The sequence below is a fragment of the Cynoglossus semilaevis genome, chromosome 1, assembly GCF_000523025.1.
Source record: "Cynoglossus semilaevis isolate Cse_v1.0 chromosome 1, Cse_v1.0, whole genome shotgun sequence".
In the NCBI taxonomy this organism is placed as follows: Eukaryota; Metazoa; Chordata; class Actinopteri; order Pleuronectiformes; family Cynoglossidae; genus Cynoglossus; species Cynoglossus semilaevis.
Window position 1 is genome coordinate 9541716 of NC_024307.1, and position 16012 is coordinate 9557727.

The 16012-nt window shown below is 38.0% G+C and overlaps 1 protein-coding gene across 1 annotated transcript; it reads left to right on the forward strand.

Annotated features, from left to right (window-relative positions):
- The first annotated feature begins 4482 nt into the window (after positions 1–4482).
- On the forward strand, positions 4483–8288 carry ctsl.1 (cathepsin L.1). The gene is made up of 10 exons (XM_025061904.1): positions 4483–4654; positions 4897–5001; positions 5760–5901; positions 6011–6209; positions 6284–6475; positions 6756–6921; positions 7037–7142; positions 7825–7928; positions 8012–8020; positions 8067–8288. Exons 2-8 carry the CDS (start codon positions 4902–4904, stop codon positions 7922–7924), a joined length of 1005 nt encoding a protein of 334 aa, XP_024917672.1. The 5' UTR covers positions 4483–4654; positions 4897–4901; the 3' UTR covers positions 7925–7928; positions 8012–8020; positions 8067–8288.
- The last annotated feature ends 7724 nt before the right edge of the window (positions 8289–16012 follow it).

Consider the following 16012-nt stretch of genomic DNA (forward strand, 5'->3'; position numbering starts at 1 on the left):
AGCTCTACCTGCGCTGATCGAGGCTCCGCCGTACGACTCTGCTCTGCATTTGAAAGGCTTCCCGGTGGAATTCCTGCCTGCATTCACACTTTGTCACCTATAAAGTGAGAACGAGCGGTGAATGCCAGCAATGTGCAACCAGAGAGGACGCCAGCCATCCCAGCTATGCACCAAATGCTGCCGTGTTATTGATCCAATAATCAGATTATGTGCAGAGGTATGCCAGTCTGAGCCACTGTCACAACTCAGTGGCCGCCGTGTGTGACCCTCGGTCAGAGAGCGGCCAACAATGTGATTGGCTCTGAGGCGAGGAAACAGGAAGAGTGGTTTCCTGAGAAATTAGACAAGTTTTGCAGGGATTTGGCTCTCCCATGCCGAGTGTCTTAGTGTGTTTGCACAGCGGCATTGTGATGTCACTGAGCCTCAGCCTTTACTTTTCACACTGGGATCTACTTTACAGCCTCTAATCACAGCTACAGTCAAACGATGACACTTGGATAACGCTGCGCTGTTGTCCACCAATAAAAACAGTTGAGAAGAAATTATCTTAAAAAAATAATTTTCTTTTAAAAGACATTTTCTCTGTGCATTTATTCAAGAGTAAACAAATATTGATTTATTGATTGGTTTTAACCAAAGCGCCTCTAAAAACTAAAGACATTTTCTCTGTGCATTTATTCAGAGTAAACAATATTGATTTATTGATTGGTTTTAACAAAAGCGCCTCTAAAAACTCCAGATTCTTTCTACCACTATGATGTTACTGCACTGGGTGGTTAATAATATATTTGCAGTAATATATACCTGAAAATAAAGTTTTATAAATTGTAGTTTTTCATATTTTTTTATACATGTATTGTTGTTTTTATAGTATATGTGTGTTTTCAGATAGCCTTGATCCCGGTGATTGTATTAATAAAGATTTTAATTAATTATATTCTCTGGAAAAAAATTTATTTTATTACACATTAACGTTATTTTATTAGAATATAGCGGATTTGAACGACTACTGCACAATAAAAAACAGCGTTGAACCGTGAACTTAAATACTGAAACAAACAGAGAAATGCTGCCCTCTGTGGGCACAGCTTCTGAATTGCAAACGCCAGCAAAAGACTACCACAACTTCTGACTAAAACTTCGGAAGCGGTGGATGGAAGGTGGATGGAAAACATATTTTTGTTTATTTATTAACGCGATTTTAAATATTAAAAACGTAATTTAAAGTTCATTTAAATCAAACTAATTTCATTGAATTCAAAATCGATGCAGATAAGATATATATATATATATATTCTTTCCAAATAAATTAGTATTCTAAGAATAAGAAGTTCAATTTCGGACTTTTTCACAGTAAGGAAAAAATGTCCAATCGTATTCGAACAATTTTGATTTTTTTTAAAGGTGTAAAAAATGTTCGTACTTTGAACTGTATTTAACTGTAAGTACAAAAGAAAAAGTCGTTTCGAAAAGTTATTTTCAGTTCCTCATTCAGCCGAAACAGATGTTCAGTCAGTGATAATATTAATGATCTGACGAAAACAAAAGTAAACAGACACTACGAGTCATGAGACTATCGGTCGGGGGTTTGACTCAGGATTACTGAGAAATGTGTCGAGTCAATAGAGGGCGTGGGTACGTGACAGCACAACGGTATTTGTATTTTTGGAAACAAACACAAGAGTTTCCCTTTTCAATATCATGTATCACCACGTTCCACTGTTTGGTTCCACAGTGTTATAATGCCTGCCGCATACATCTGCCTTACACGCAGAAGGTTCAGGGTTCGAGCCCCAGAGCAACCACATATGTACTTAATAATGCCTCTCATAGTAGCCTGTGTGAATGGCCAAGTCTCGCGTTGTGGGACAAATAAAGGACTTCATTATTAATTAATTATCATTATATATAATAATGTGGTGGAAAATTAATGACGAAAAAATAGAAAGGCTTAAGGTCAGATTCTATATTTTTTGATTAATTGAAGCCAGAAATTAAAAAAAATTCAGAATGCAGAAAAAAAAAATCAAAAATCGAATTATATTTTAAATACTTTGCGGAATTCTTAGAAAGAACATCTGTATTTAATGTAAATTCTCTCTTTAAAGTTTAAAATCACAATGTATTGAACCATTTTTTAATCTTTTTTGTTCCGTAGATCAGCATTGGAATTCTGACACTGTGCTATTTTGAGAGACCTGCAAAGTAGTGATTCATTTCTTTGTAATCTGTTGGAAAATGTTTATTGATGAGAAATTGTCTCAGTCCTCCCTTCTCCTCCACAGCAGAGCTTCTCAGGCCACAGTATTTATTTACAGTTTCTTTAATCAGTGTAGGAATCGTAACCTTTTTTAACGTTTTTCCATCCTTGTTAAATGTTGTGAATTGTACCACAGTCATCCCCACAGTGGTGGTAAAAAAAGCAGTAAAAAGGTGTTTTGTTTTTAAACTCACCATTACTGTGTTTCTAATCCTTTGACATGTCCCACATTTCAAACGGCGGCTGGATCATTTCCAGAGACGAAGTCTGACACCGATGACCAACCTGAAGACAGACAACGGATGAAATATCAGGTGAAAAGATAGTGAATAAGTGACAGTTATAGAGTGAAACAAATATCCTAAAGAAAATTTGCATTTGATATCCATAAAAACCAGGCAACCGCTACCAAAAACCATCAACCTTTGACCTTTTTTATTGGCCTATCATAAGGGTTCCACAGGTTGACATGTGTCCTGTTGCATTCAAACCACAGTAATAGTTAATTTAGTTTTGTTTAGAATCTTGTTTTTTTTTAAATATTATTCGTGTTCATTGTTTTCTCACTGTGCATTTATTATTATATATTGTGATATTTTAGTATTTCTTTTTAAATTTCATCAATTTTTGTATTAAAGTTATTTTTACATTTCATTATTATTATTGTTATTATAAACACACCACTGTCATCTAATTTCTAATGATGGATATTTGGGTCTGAAATATCACTCTAGTAAATATATTTTTATATATTAGTGCCTACATTTTTTCCCCATTATTTGTGGAGTCATCTTTTTTTTTTTTTTTCTACCACACACACTTACAATCACGCATGTAAGCGTCATCCACTGGTTCTGCTGTCTCATTTCTTTTTGACTAGGTCATGGCCCGACCTTGTCAGCTGACTGTAGTAAAAGGTATAAAGTCCAGTGTTGGGCAGTGATACAGTATAACCAAGTAAGATAGAACTCTTGTTCATTTAGTTAGCATTTTGCTAACACTTCTAGTCAATTTTTTAATTTCTTTTTTAACCTGGGTAACAGTGGTTGTTGCGGCTAAGCTAAGCTAAGCTAAAATAGCAGGAGTCTAAAGCCACGGCAATTGGCCAAAAAAGAAATGAACTGCTCTCTAAACTTCTTGACAGCAAAATAATCTCCAGGGAAAAAATAAAATAAAACCTCAGCGTCCTGGACTCAACACAGAAATATGAAGCTGGTAGAAAAACATCGGCGCTGTTAGCAGTGAAGCCTCAGCTGTGAAGTCAACAGAGGTTAATTCACACCTGGGTCTTTGACACCAGTAAATAATCCTAGGATTTGCAGTCTATTGATGTAGGTCATCGATATATTGTTGTCGATCATGTCTTCGATATATGTTTTTGAGTTGTTGTAATGATGTTGGGCAATATTTGTCAGAATAGAAAAAAAAACTCGATTTACAAAACTCAATGACTTTTGAAAACTTCAGGCTCAGTTTTCACTCTGACCCTGTCCTCTGGACTGAGGTCAGGTCATAATAAAACACCTTGTGATGACAGGTTGATTATTTTAAGTGTAAACCTGCGAAGACAACTCACTGCTTTATTGCGTCATGTTTTTCTGCTCAGTCGTTGTTCTCTCTTTCTCTTTTTACTTCTACCACAACAACATGCGCCTCACAGTTCCTGGCAGTCAGACGTGAGGGGAATATTCTCAAAACCTAACAGTCGGGATGTAAACAGGATGTGTGCACTGAAACGGAACTGAAGGTACTTTTATAACGCATGAATCTGATAGAAAGACATCATTAAAAATATAGGGCCACCTACACTTCTGGAAACTCAAGGAAAAAAAACAAACAAAAACGTAACGGAAACTTAAACGTGCGATACATATTTGTATATGTATTTATACACATACGTCTATAAGCATATATTCATACATAGATATACATATATAAATGTGTTTATATGAATATGTTTTTATACATTTACACACTCATATATACATCTGTATTTTGAATACATATTAGTATAGTATAGAATAGCATATACGCAGTAACAATTAAAGGAAGTTTGCAATCAATGAAAGATCTCAAATTAACTCTTCTTTATTTTACAACTTATTATCAACTACATGGGGGCGTTTTCCCACTGTGGTTCAAAAATTCAAGAGTTTACCAGAAAACTGGTGTCATGTAAACTTCTCAGAGCACATGACTCTGCTGCTGACACTCTAACTTTTTCACTCGGACTTTACGAGGCCCAGCACTTCCAGCCACCTGACTGGACGTACTGTCAGTCATAACCACAGACGGATATTTAAGAGCAGCTTCTTTGCCACAGACCTACTGTACCTCGACTACATCAAGGCCGCTGTAGTTCAAACCTCACCACACTCATCAGCAGAAGAGCAGGTAAGACGACCGGCACGCACACGCACACGCAAACACTACGACAACATCGAAACACACACTTCCTGTCAGACAGCTGCACTGTCACAAATGAGAAAGAGTGGTTTCAGGAGACAGATTCATGACAGACATGACCGACTCTTCAAGACATGGAAATAACCACAGGGTGGCGTCTACCTCGGTGCCACAACAAAGCTCTTGTAAGACGAGTTGAGAGTCTTAAAGTCTGTGTGTTTGTGTGTCAGTCAGGATGAGGCTGCTGTTGGTCGCTGCTGCTGTTCTGGCTGTGGCCAGCTGTGCCAGCATCTCCCTGGAAGACCTGGAGTTCCATGCCTGGAAGCTCAAGTTTGGTAAGAAGAAATACAGTCTTGTGGTATTTTATCTAAATGCCATTTATTATCTAGTGTGTGTCTCCAGTTTTTGGTCTGTGTCTTCTAACATTTTGTTTTTCAAAGATTTTTTTGTCTTCTAACATTTTGTTTTTCAAAGAATTTTTTTTCCCATTATTTTATTCATTTAGAGTTACCAGAATGGAAAGTGAAACTTGTTGGCTTAACTCTTCTAGTTTGAGTAATAGTTGAGTGTCAAATTAAATGTGTTTAAATGTTAAACTGCCTCAAGGCTCAGTTAATGTTGACTCTTTGTATCAGTGACACTGTACAAATAAAGCTGAGATTTCAGGAAATGCTAAAACTACTGTACATGTACAGCTTTGTGATTGTGAGCTAGTGGCTAATTTGCTAACCTCTAGACATAGATGACAGTATTTAGCCATGAGCTGCTAACTGCTTAATGCAAACTTCGGCTAGCAACGCTGATCACTTGTTTTCATCCCAAGCTAGTATGAATTAGAAGGACTGGTGTATTAACGTGTTTAGTATTAGTAGGTATTATATTTTGCTGATAACAAGCTGTGTTTTATGTATGAATTTGCTCTGGGTTTTTTTTTTACACTCTTACAATAATGTTTGACTATTTCACTGGTATTTTTTAGCAAGTATCCACTAATGCTAACTATGCTACCAGTTTAAGCTATAGCTCCAGAAGCTCAAATATTAGTTAGCAAAAGTGTTTGGTTTCGATGCTAACTAAATGTGAACTTTGACAGGAAGGTCCTACGCCTCTCCTGTGGAGGAGGCTCAGCGCAAGCTAATATGGCTCAACAACCGCAAACTGGTGCTAGTACACAATATGATGGCTGACCAGGGCATTAAAACATATCGACTTGGCATGACCTACTTTGCTGATTGCTCTGGAAACAAACAAACAAACAAACAAAAAAAAAACCTGTATGTTTAACCATCCAAGGTAGCTTTTTTTTTTCAAGAGTTTTGAAGAAATATTGTCTCTTTTCCTGTAGGAGAATGAGGAGTATAAACACCTGATCTCTAGGGGCTGCCTGGGCATCTTCAACTCCTCCATAACTCACAGAGGTTCTTCCTTCCTCCGCCTTGCTGAACCCATTGATTTGCCTGTGTCCGTTGACTGGAGGGACAAGGGATACGTCACTGATGTCAAAGACCAGAAACAGTGTGGCTCCTGCTGGGCTTTCAGCACAGTATGTAATACGGCTTACATTTGCACATTTGTTTTCGAATTTTCTCAGTGCAAATTCATATATTCCTCCTCCAGACTGGCTCACTGGAGGGCCAGAACTTCAGGAAGACTGGGAAGCTGGTGTCCCTGAGTGAGCAGCAGCTGGTTGACTGCTCTGGAGATTATGGTAATTATGGCTGCGGTGGTGGCCTGATGGACAATGCCTTCAAGTACATTAAAGAAAATGGAGGCATTGACACAGAGGAGTCCTATCCGTATGAGGGCGAGGTAATGTGAAACACTGTGTAACAAAAATAAACTACAACCTTTACTGTTACGGCGTAACTAATCATATTTAACTACACACAGTCTAGAACAGGTTATATGGACCTTAATATACTTTAAACAAGATACAATACTGACATCTTGTGGCAAAATGTGTTAAACGCTTCAAATATAGGAATCAAACGACTCAACCATAAACCCACGTAGTCACAAATTATCGGACAGAATATTTAAAATAAACATAACCACACAGTAAAGAGTGAAATCGTTGTCCCTCCATCAGGATGGAGATTGTCGATACAACCCTGCCAACATTGGTGCCACATGCACAGGCTACGTCGACGTCAAAGAAGGCGACGAGGACGCCCTGCAGGAGGCCGTGGCCACAATCGGACCCGTGTCTGTGGCCATCGATGCTTCTCACGTGTCATTCCAGCTGTACGAGTCAGGTAAACTGTTTTAAAATTTATTTAAAAAAACATTTGAAAAAATGTGTCTAGAAAAAGACAAAAAAGTAAAAAAGTTTTTTACTGCCCTGTGTGATCTGCGTGTTTACATTTCCAGGAATCTACAATGAACCTGAATGCAGCAGCTCAGAGCTGGACCATGGCGTCCTGGCTGTGGGTTACGACAGTGAAGGCGGACACGACTTCTGGCTGGTCAAGAACAGGTTAGCGTTAGCCAAAATGGCATCATAGTTTCTACCGTTGATATACCGTTGTATAACTTTACGTATAATATGTATAATAGGCGAAGTTACACCATTGCTATTTCTAACATTTTTAACAAAGAGGCATCTTGTGACGGTTAGGACCAAGTTTGTACACATGATTTGTAAAACATTTAATGTTAAATAAGTGGTTTAATTGACCGTTGAATAAAATGCCAAACCTGTCCCCTAAGAAGGCTAAGTAGCCATGTAGCAAATTAGCCAACATTTACCAGACTTAAAAAATAAAAAAATTCACCTAAAAATGGTTAGAATCAGCGTCAACAACATCATGAAGTGTGTTACTTAAAACATAAATAAGTGAAAAAAGCTAAAAAATAAAAAAGTTGCCACAATTCTAGCAAAAATAGCTAGATTTGTACTGATTTTAAATTTCATATTTAAATGTGAATATTGAGAAGGAAAAAAAAAAGAATTATGCCGAGTCAATGAGTGGAGTTTAGAAGATAACACTAAAAAAGACACCTTACAGGGTTAGTCAATTCAAATGTGTAAGCTCTGAGGTATTTCTGTGCTAATTCTGAATATAATTTATTTTTTAAGCATTTTCTAGCTAAAATATTTAAATAGCTAGCCAAAAAAGCCACATTTTAAAAAAACGGTAAAAACTGTGTTTCTACAGCTGGGGTCTAGAATGGGGAGATAAGGGCTACATCAAGATGACCAGGAACAGAAACAACCAGTGTGGTATTGCCACGGCTGCCAGCTACCCTCTGGTCTGAGAAGGTAAAGGAGAAAACCTTGTTTTTTTATCTGTCTTATACATACAACGGTTCATTTGCTCAATAAAATGTTTGTTATAATTTCAGGACTGGAGTTAAAATGTTTGTTATAATTTCAGGACTGAAGTGTTTTTACAAAGAAGAAGAAAAGTGAATTATAATTGTACTGTATTTTTTTGCTTCTTTTTTTCCCCTAGAAACATCTGTATTATCAAGCAGAAAGTGCTGTTGTTCTCCTGTGAACATTAGCAGTGACGGACATGAATGTATCTTTGCCTGCTGCACTTTCAATAAAAAACCCCCAAAACTCTTTACCTGCAAAATATATTAACATATATTAAAACATATTAAAACATAAAAACAATTCCCAATCTTTGTTGTTTCTGCTTTTCACTACACTCATTATATATTATACATAATTATGGTAATTTATTACCAGTACCTGTTAAACCACTAAACTCTAATGCCCACAGCTCTAATTACGAGACTTTGCGGCTTCACATCATTATAAAGGGAACATAATAAAAAGTTCAATCTTTTTGTTCTTACATAAAGCCTAACACATCTTCTTACAGTAATTCTGGTAACTACATCTCCAGAGACAAACACGCCAGGTAGATGTAAATAAAACTGGTTTTAAAGGTGGTTTTCTTCACTACATTTTCTTATAACTGTAGAAATATTGGATAACTAGGTTGAGAACTGTAGAAATATTGGATAACTAGGTTTAGCCAAAACAAACAAACAAAAAAACAAACATGCAAGAGCTTGGTTTTTTTTTTTGTGCTAACCTTTGACTTTTTCAACCTGTGGTTTTAACGGCTACCCAAAACTGATCGTTTTTAATTTATTAACTAGATTATAGGCTTTAATGGCATGGACTTTTACTGCTATTTTGAAACCGATTTTACATTTGTTTTATTTTGGCAACAATTAATACATCTTTACAATATCCTAATTTTATCTTTTGTGAAAACCTAAAACAACTCTTCATTTTAACATTTTTATTTTTAATATATATTTTTTTCCTTTCTAAACATCTTTGTTTTCTGGCATAGCTTGCCGTTCTCCTTGGGTTGAGCTGCTTGAGCTATTTACTTGCTTTAAGAAAAAATGCTGACTCAATTTCCAATTTGAGTATAATTACAACATAATCTACAACTATGAACTATATTAGTAATATTGCTAGCCAACCTTTAGACATTTTACTAATGATTCGCCCAGAATACTAAAAAACTACTAAGAGCACTGCAAACATTAATGCAGTAAATTGTACATAAATGCCAATTAGCATTAATGCAGTAAATTGTACATAAATGCTAATTAGCATTTATTTATGTACAAATTGGCTAAAATAAAAGATGCTAGCTGTCTGGCTTTCTTTTTGGTGTTTCTTCCTATCATCTGTTTACTTATTATTCCTGACAATAATTATTTGTCTACATTTGACCTAGTTTAAGAATAAAACAAAGCTTAATATGCATTACTCTTTACTTCTCAAAGCCTACTGATACATAAAGGCTTTGATGCTTAAATTTAGGTTTAAAAAGATTGATGTTCAGACTCTGATTCTGTCTTTGACTCTCAGTGGCCTTCGGCGTCTAAACATGAAAGCGGTTTACTAAGACGGTCTCAAGTAGAGAATTGATTTGGAGAAGAATTATCATCTATTTCTGGTGCTTTCTGTCGTCTTTGAGCTTTTGTTGAACTGGATGATGTTTTTATCTTCCCGGATACTGTTGTACTTTGTTGAGCACTCTGCGGTTTGTAAAAGCTTATCTCATATCCATTCTCCTTATGCAGGTAAGGATACAGTCAAAAATGGAATAAAAGTCAAAGGAAATCTGTCTGAAATATGAAGATATGTATTGGAAAACAGTGGCAGAAGCAGGGAACGTCTGAAATCATACACGTCTGCGGTTGAAAGCCCTGTCTAATGTGGTAAATATGAACTGTAGAGAAGCATATCTGCCATATGTATTTTGATCTGTATTACTGTCAATATATTTTACAGACTGTCTTTGGCTTTCAAGAACATTCCTGCATCGCATCTTCCCATCCTGATACCTGATCCACACACTCAGGGATTATCGCTTTCCACATAACTGTCATAATGCACCACACCACAGAGAAGGAACTGAACTGATTTTACAGAAGACTTAAACACAATTCAATAATAAAAAATATATATTATATATTAACTGTTATTACTTCAATCGTTTTTAGCTACTTTAGGCTAAATTGTAATCTAAAAAAGGCTATGTTTTCTAGTTTTCTCTTTTTGGAGATCTAGTAAATATTGAATACATATACTTAAAAATATATAAATATCTTGTCATTAATATATATATTATTAAGGTTAAGCATGGGGCTACAAGGTGAGAGAGTGAGTTTCGTGTTTGCCAGCCCTGATCCAGATTGTGTGTGTGTGTGTGTTGGGGGAAGGGGGGGGGGGTTCTTTAGTCTCCCCTCGACCCCCACCCATGTGCAGTATGCTGATTTAAATGTCACTCACATAAAATTACATTTGAGAAAGTGAGTCCTAATTATATATATGTATATATATTTATATATAGGAAAATGCTCCTTTTATATTGATTTCTTCATTTTAATCTTATCCTTACGTCAGTCATAAATGAATGTATATAACTAAAGATTAATTTCGTCATCTGTCTACTGTGTACAACTTTAATTCAAAGCTGTCATTTCAAAGCCCCAGATGAAACAAGCTCAGTGCGTTTCCCCAGCGACAAAAACACACTGGCTGTGTTTCTCATCTCAGTACAACTAGTGTTTCGGGTTTTGCGAGCTTTGCCTCTCCCAAAAGTTTCTCTTTTTTTTTCTAAAGAGTGACATCTGTGATATTTCACGGAACGAAGAAAAACACAGTTTCTGGGGGGAAAAAAAGGATTAAATCCGCTTGTGTGAAGCAGAAAGAACTACAAAGATGGAACTGCAAAGTGGAGACAAAGAGACATTATCATGTTAATTAAAATGAAATGATCTTTTGTCAAACACGCCATGCAATATTTGTCATTTTGGGAAAACCTCAGCCGGCATTTGAATATAGAACCAGTCAAGGTGCAACGTCGGCTGTAACAACATGCTATGTAAAACCCTTAAGTCAAAGACAAAAGAAAGACTATGGTGTGGAAATTGGTTTTGCAAAAGCCTCCTCAAACAGGAGAAGCCACATTGTTTGTACAAAAGGATATTATCAGTAATCAATTCAAATCCATCCCAGTGAAGCCAATTAGGAGCATTTTAATTAGTTCTTTTGAATTCATGGCATAACTGTGGTTTGGGAAAGATGTTCAAATTGGCTTCCAGTGGAGAAGGACAAGTGAAAAACTCAGAGTGGTTTTTATTAGGTGTGGCAGCTGCAGAAGCTCAGAGAAGAGTCATGGGATTACAGCATTTTTAATATTTTGTCGGTTAAAAGGAAAGAAACCAAAGGTATCCTTCGACAAAACTCATTTTTTGAACTGACATTTGCAAGCGTAGCTGCAAGCTGGTGCCTGACTCCGACAACTGAACATTTACTCCTGCCTTTTTTTTTCTCGGATACTCCTCTATTCTGCCACTAGATGGCAGCACGTGTCTTCTAATGATAATATTTTTGGTCTAGCGATAGTCATGCAAAGCCATAGGAGAGTCATGGACATGATGAACACATTCATACAGCACGTCCACACGGGTTCTACAACCTTTAATATCAAAAGAAACATGTTTGTCTTTCATGTAAATTTACTACAGTATAGTGTAGTTTATTGTCATTCAATCTAAGGAAACTAACAAGGTGCAGATTTCCAGATGCAGGTATTGATTTGGCACAAAAATGACTTAAATATTTATGATAATTTACAGACACCAATATTGTGTTTTCTAAGATCCTGGATCATTTTATTGCACTTTCCCCTGGGCAGTTCCAGCCACAGCTGGTGAATAAATGACTACAACTCTATGGCTGCGGTGTGGATATTGGATTGAACTATAAATACAATTTATTTTCAGTTCTGGAAAGGTACATTTCATATAAAAGAGTTTAAACACAGTTAATTGTTTCTCTGCCACAATGATGCTGTGATTTTGCTGTTGGCAAGCAAGCGCTGCAGCTTTTCTACGTAGGGACAAATGCAATACTGTGGAATTTGAAACGCACAAGCAAGCGCTGCAGCTTTTCTACGTATGGACAAATGCAATGCTGTGCCGCATGTGGAATTTGAAACGTGGCTTATGAAAAGTATACAAATTTGATATTTGTTTTTTCTATTTATATATATATATTTATTTTATTTATTTTAAAAATGCCTTATCCAACTGTAACTTAAAGTAGGTGAAAGCCAGTCAGTCAGGCTGAGGCTATAGTACAGATGATGCAGGATGAAATTATAATTAGATTATTTCACATAGCAACCAGAAATTGTATTATTATTTTTATTATTATTATTAGAACTCTTTGGAGCGAGCAAGAAATGGATCACAGACCTCTGATCCATCCACACACACACACCCAGGAGGACTGCATTTCTCTGCATCAGTAAACCCAGTCCAGTCTAACAATCCACTCCCTAAATGCTGAATGTTTGCCTAATCAACAGTGTCAGCGCACAGTTTCAGTGTATTGTCTGGTGGGCTCGTACGGAGGAACGCATCAGTCAGCTCTCAACATGTCACCCATCATAACTAACAAACAGTCTCTCCTGTGGGGATCCAGGCGGCGGCCATGTTTCTGCGCCTCTCTCCCTTATCAATCTATTATCCCTCTCTCTGTCTCCTGGCATGGCATGTTTGTGAGTGTGTGTNGGGGGGGGGGTGTGTGCAAATGGAATGTCAACTGGTTTGTCATGGTAATGGAGAAATGTGTGATTGTGACAGACAGACACCCAGTGATGATGCGCACACACACACACGCACACGCACGCACACACTCACGGCTGTAATTACTTGATTAAAAACTAAACATTGGGGTCAGGCCTTAATATCTGCGTTGTTATCTTCCTTGTATGAAATGATAATTCTAGAGTGTTAGCCTAGTGTTGTAGGAAATTAGACACCGAGTAACTGAAGCTGGACTTTAATTAAACCATCACCCTGTAAAAAGTGAGGAAACATAAAAAAAGTCAAGATTGCCAAGAAGAAAATAACCTAGCATAGCAAGCAAAGAATAAGCCAAAAAAGGTACAAACTAGCAGAGGAATAGCCATTATATGGTCAAGATGACCTAAACAAAAACGTAAAACTGAATAAACAAACAATATTTGCCAAAAGCTTAGAAAATTAGTAGGAAATAAAAGAGATTTTTAAAAAAGCTAAAAGCTAAGCTGTTGCTGTATTAGCTGAGAAATCACATAATTAGCCAAATGAACATTAAATAGAAAGAAAGAAAAAACCTGAAAGACCACAACAGCAACTTTTACATGGTCAAACCTTGTTACTTTGTTTAGAGGTACAAAATGGCACATCGAGTACACATAGAGGATTTTTATCAGAAGCTGAGCTAACAGATCTGACTGGTAGTTTAGTAAGAACCTGTAAAGAGTTGATCTGTTGTTTTATCAGTAATCTTTTCCCACAAGGTAACAAATAAATACTAGCTAGCATAAAAAAGCAAAATGATACCAGGATGGTCTAGAATAGTTGAAATAGCCATGTATAGCAGATTAGCCAAGATAGCCATAGCCGAGCTCAGAGCTAGTTAGCCAACGCTGCTAAGATTCAAAATACCACAAAACAAAGACTTCAACATATTTATAATATTAACCGGTAAATAGGACCGATTCATCCTGTTTTTTACTCTTCCTTCATCATCTCCAACCTCCATTTTCCATTCCCTTTTCCTTTTTCCTCTTTCATTACATCTATTTCATCTCTCAATTGTCCTGCAGCCAGCTGCATTTCTTGGACACCGCTTCTGGCTCTGGTCAGAGGGAGAGAAAGAGCGAGAGAGAGAGAGAGGAGTGGAGCTAACCGTTTGACAAAAACAGCTCTGGCAAGGCCAATTACACCCAGACAAAGCACTTTGCATGTTATTGTGTTAGGGATTCATGCTTGATTGACTGAATGGGTTCTAATGAGGCTGGGGAACGACGTGCAGAAAGGAAGCAACACTCCTGCCTGCCCCAGATGGATTGATTTGCTCGTGTACACACACTCATGCAGGTGCGAACACACTGGCTGGCGCACACTTACAGCACAGAGGTGCACCATTACATTACACTGGCATCCCCAGGGGAGGGAGCGTGCCGTGAAGACAGACCCAAATCAAAAGCAAAGCAAATGATTGCCGTCTTTTTTTTTTTTTTTTTCATGCTGCAGCTGTAACACATGAACTGTGTGATGTTACACTGAAAAGGTTACTGCTGCTGCAACACGGGTTCTGCAGATGTGAAGGCGTCACTTTCACTGGGACGCCGTTATATTCACTCGGTGGAGTTCGATCCAGCAACAGATGGATCGGCAGAGCCTGCAGCGGCGATAACGACTGTCAGTCATTGTTTTTACTGGGTCTGTAGACCAGATGTTGGCTTTTATTTCCGTGTTGCGCGTTCACTGGGCTTCAAACCCACAGAGTTTTATGTCTTGGAAGATTTCCGTTGTTCCCAGTAGCCACGGGCTAACATCAGCGATGACGTTCACAAGCTAACCGTCAACGAAGTCAGAACTGCAAATGAGGTTAGCCAGTTTCAAACCGCAATAAAGGAAGAGTGTAGTTGTTGGAATGGGAGAGAGAGGGTGAGGAGCAGCTTCATCTAATGAAGACAGTGATGTTAATATGATAGGTCATAGACATTGACATAGGTTCAAGGCCCAGGCAGAACTAACCTGATTACTGTCAAGGTCCTTTGTCTTTTTATGTACTTACACCTACACCGTAGAGTCATTTGAATACATTGCTGTTATAAATACAACTACACAAAAAAAAAAAACAACGTTGAAATACACACAGGACAGTCCACTTTCAAAACACACCTTTGGAGTTCACAATTACAAACACTAAAACATGCACTAAATTTAGGGGGAAATGATAATTTACCAAGTCTGAGAAAAATGACTTGACAGGAAACATTTGTTGTGAAACATGTTATCTAAACCTGACTACAAACCCTGGTGTTTTTGGTTGTGTTGAAGTTATACCTCTGGATCTTCTCAGTCCACACCACAGCAACAACGGGAATGAACGGAAGCAGAATTCCTTGTTATAACGCAACGATAACATAACGGTAAACAACAATGAGGTGCTGAGACTGTTCACTGAAGTTTTATCTGTACAAACCACTGTATGAGTTGCTGCCACCTAGTGACTGGAGGCTTGTTATCATTCAAGAATTAGAGCAGTCCAGCGTGCCATATTCCATTGGAAGCCCCTCACGCCCCCCTGGCATCTCAACGTGCCCACCCCCGGGGGGGCGGGGCGCACACCCCACTATTTTAGAAGTACCGAGTTAAGGTTTAAGGGCCTTTCCAAATTGATTACACTGTTCTGATCTCCTCGTGTGCTGTGTCCTTCAAGCTTTCTTTCACATGACAACATTCAAAGTCATGTCGTGGAGTGGAGTGGTCCACTGAGCATTATCCCCAACATTTTCAGAGAGGCTCTCGTGAAGGTCACTGCTGCCTTCAGTGACCATTCCCTTTGCTTTTCACAGTTTTCCTTTGTGAGTCTCCAGCCGAGGCACTGAAGGATACTTGAAAGATCCACAGTGAGTGTGAAAAGTACTCTGAAGCACCCGTGCAGTCGTTCCTCCTCTCCTCTACCGCTGCTTTCTTCATCTTACCTGTGGAACCTTCCTGGAGCAGCTCTTCCCCCGTCTCCCCCGTCTCCCTCATTTATCATTTCCTGCGACCGCTCAGCCTTCCACCCCGCTGCACTGAGGTCAGGGTAAAGGGTCAACTGCCTGGGCTCACCACAGAGCCTGTCCATGTATCAGTCTTCTGTCTTTTATCCATGTTTTATATAACCTGACAACTCGACTTTAACACGACCCAACATCTTTTTCCACACAGCTGTGTGTGTGTATGTGTGTGTGTGTGTGTGTGGACTTGTCCGTTGTCCTCCTGCTCCTTCCCTTTTTACATTCCCTGTGT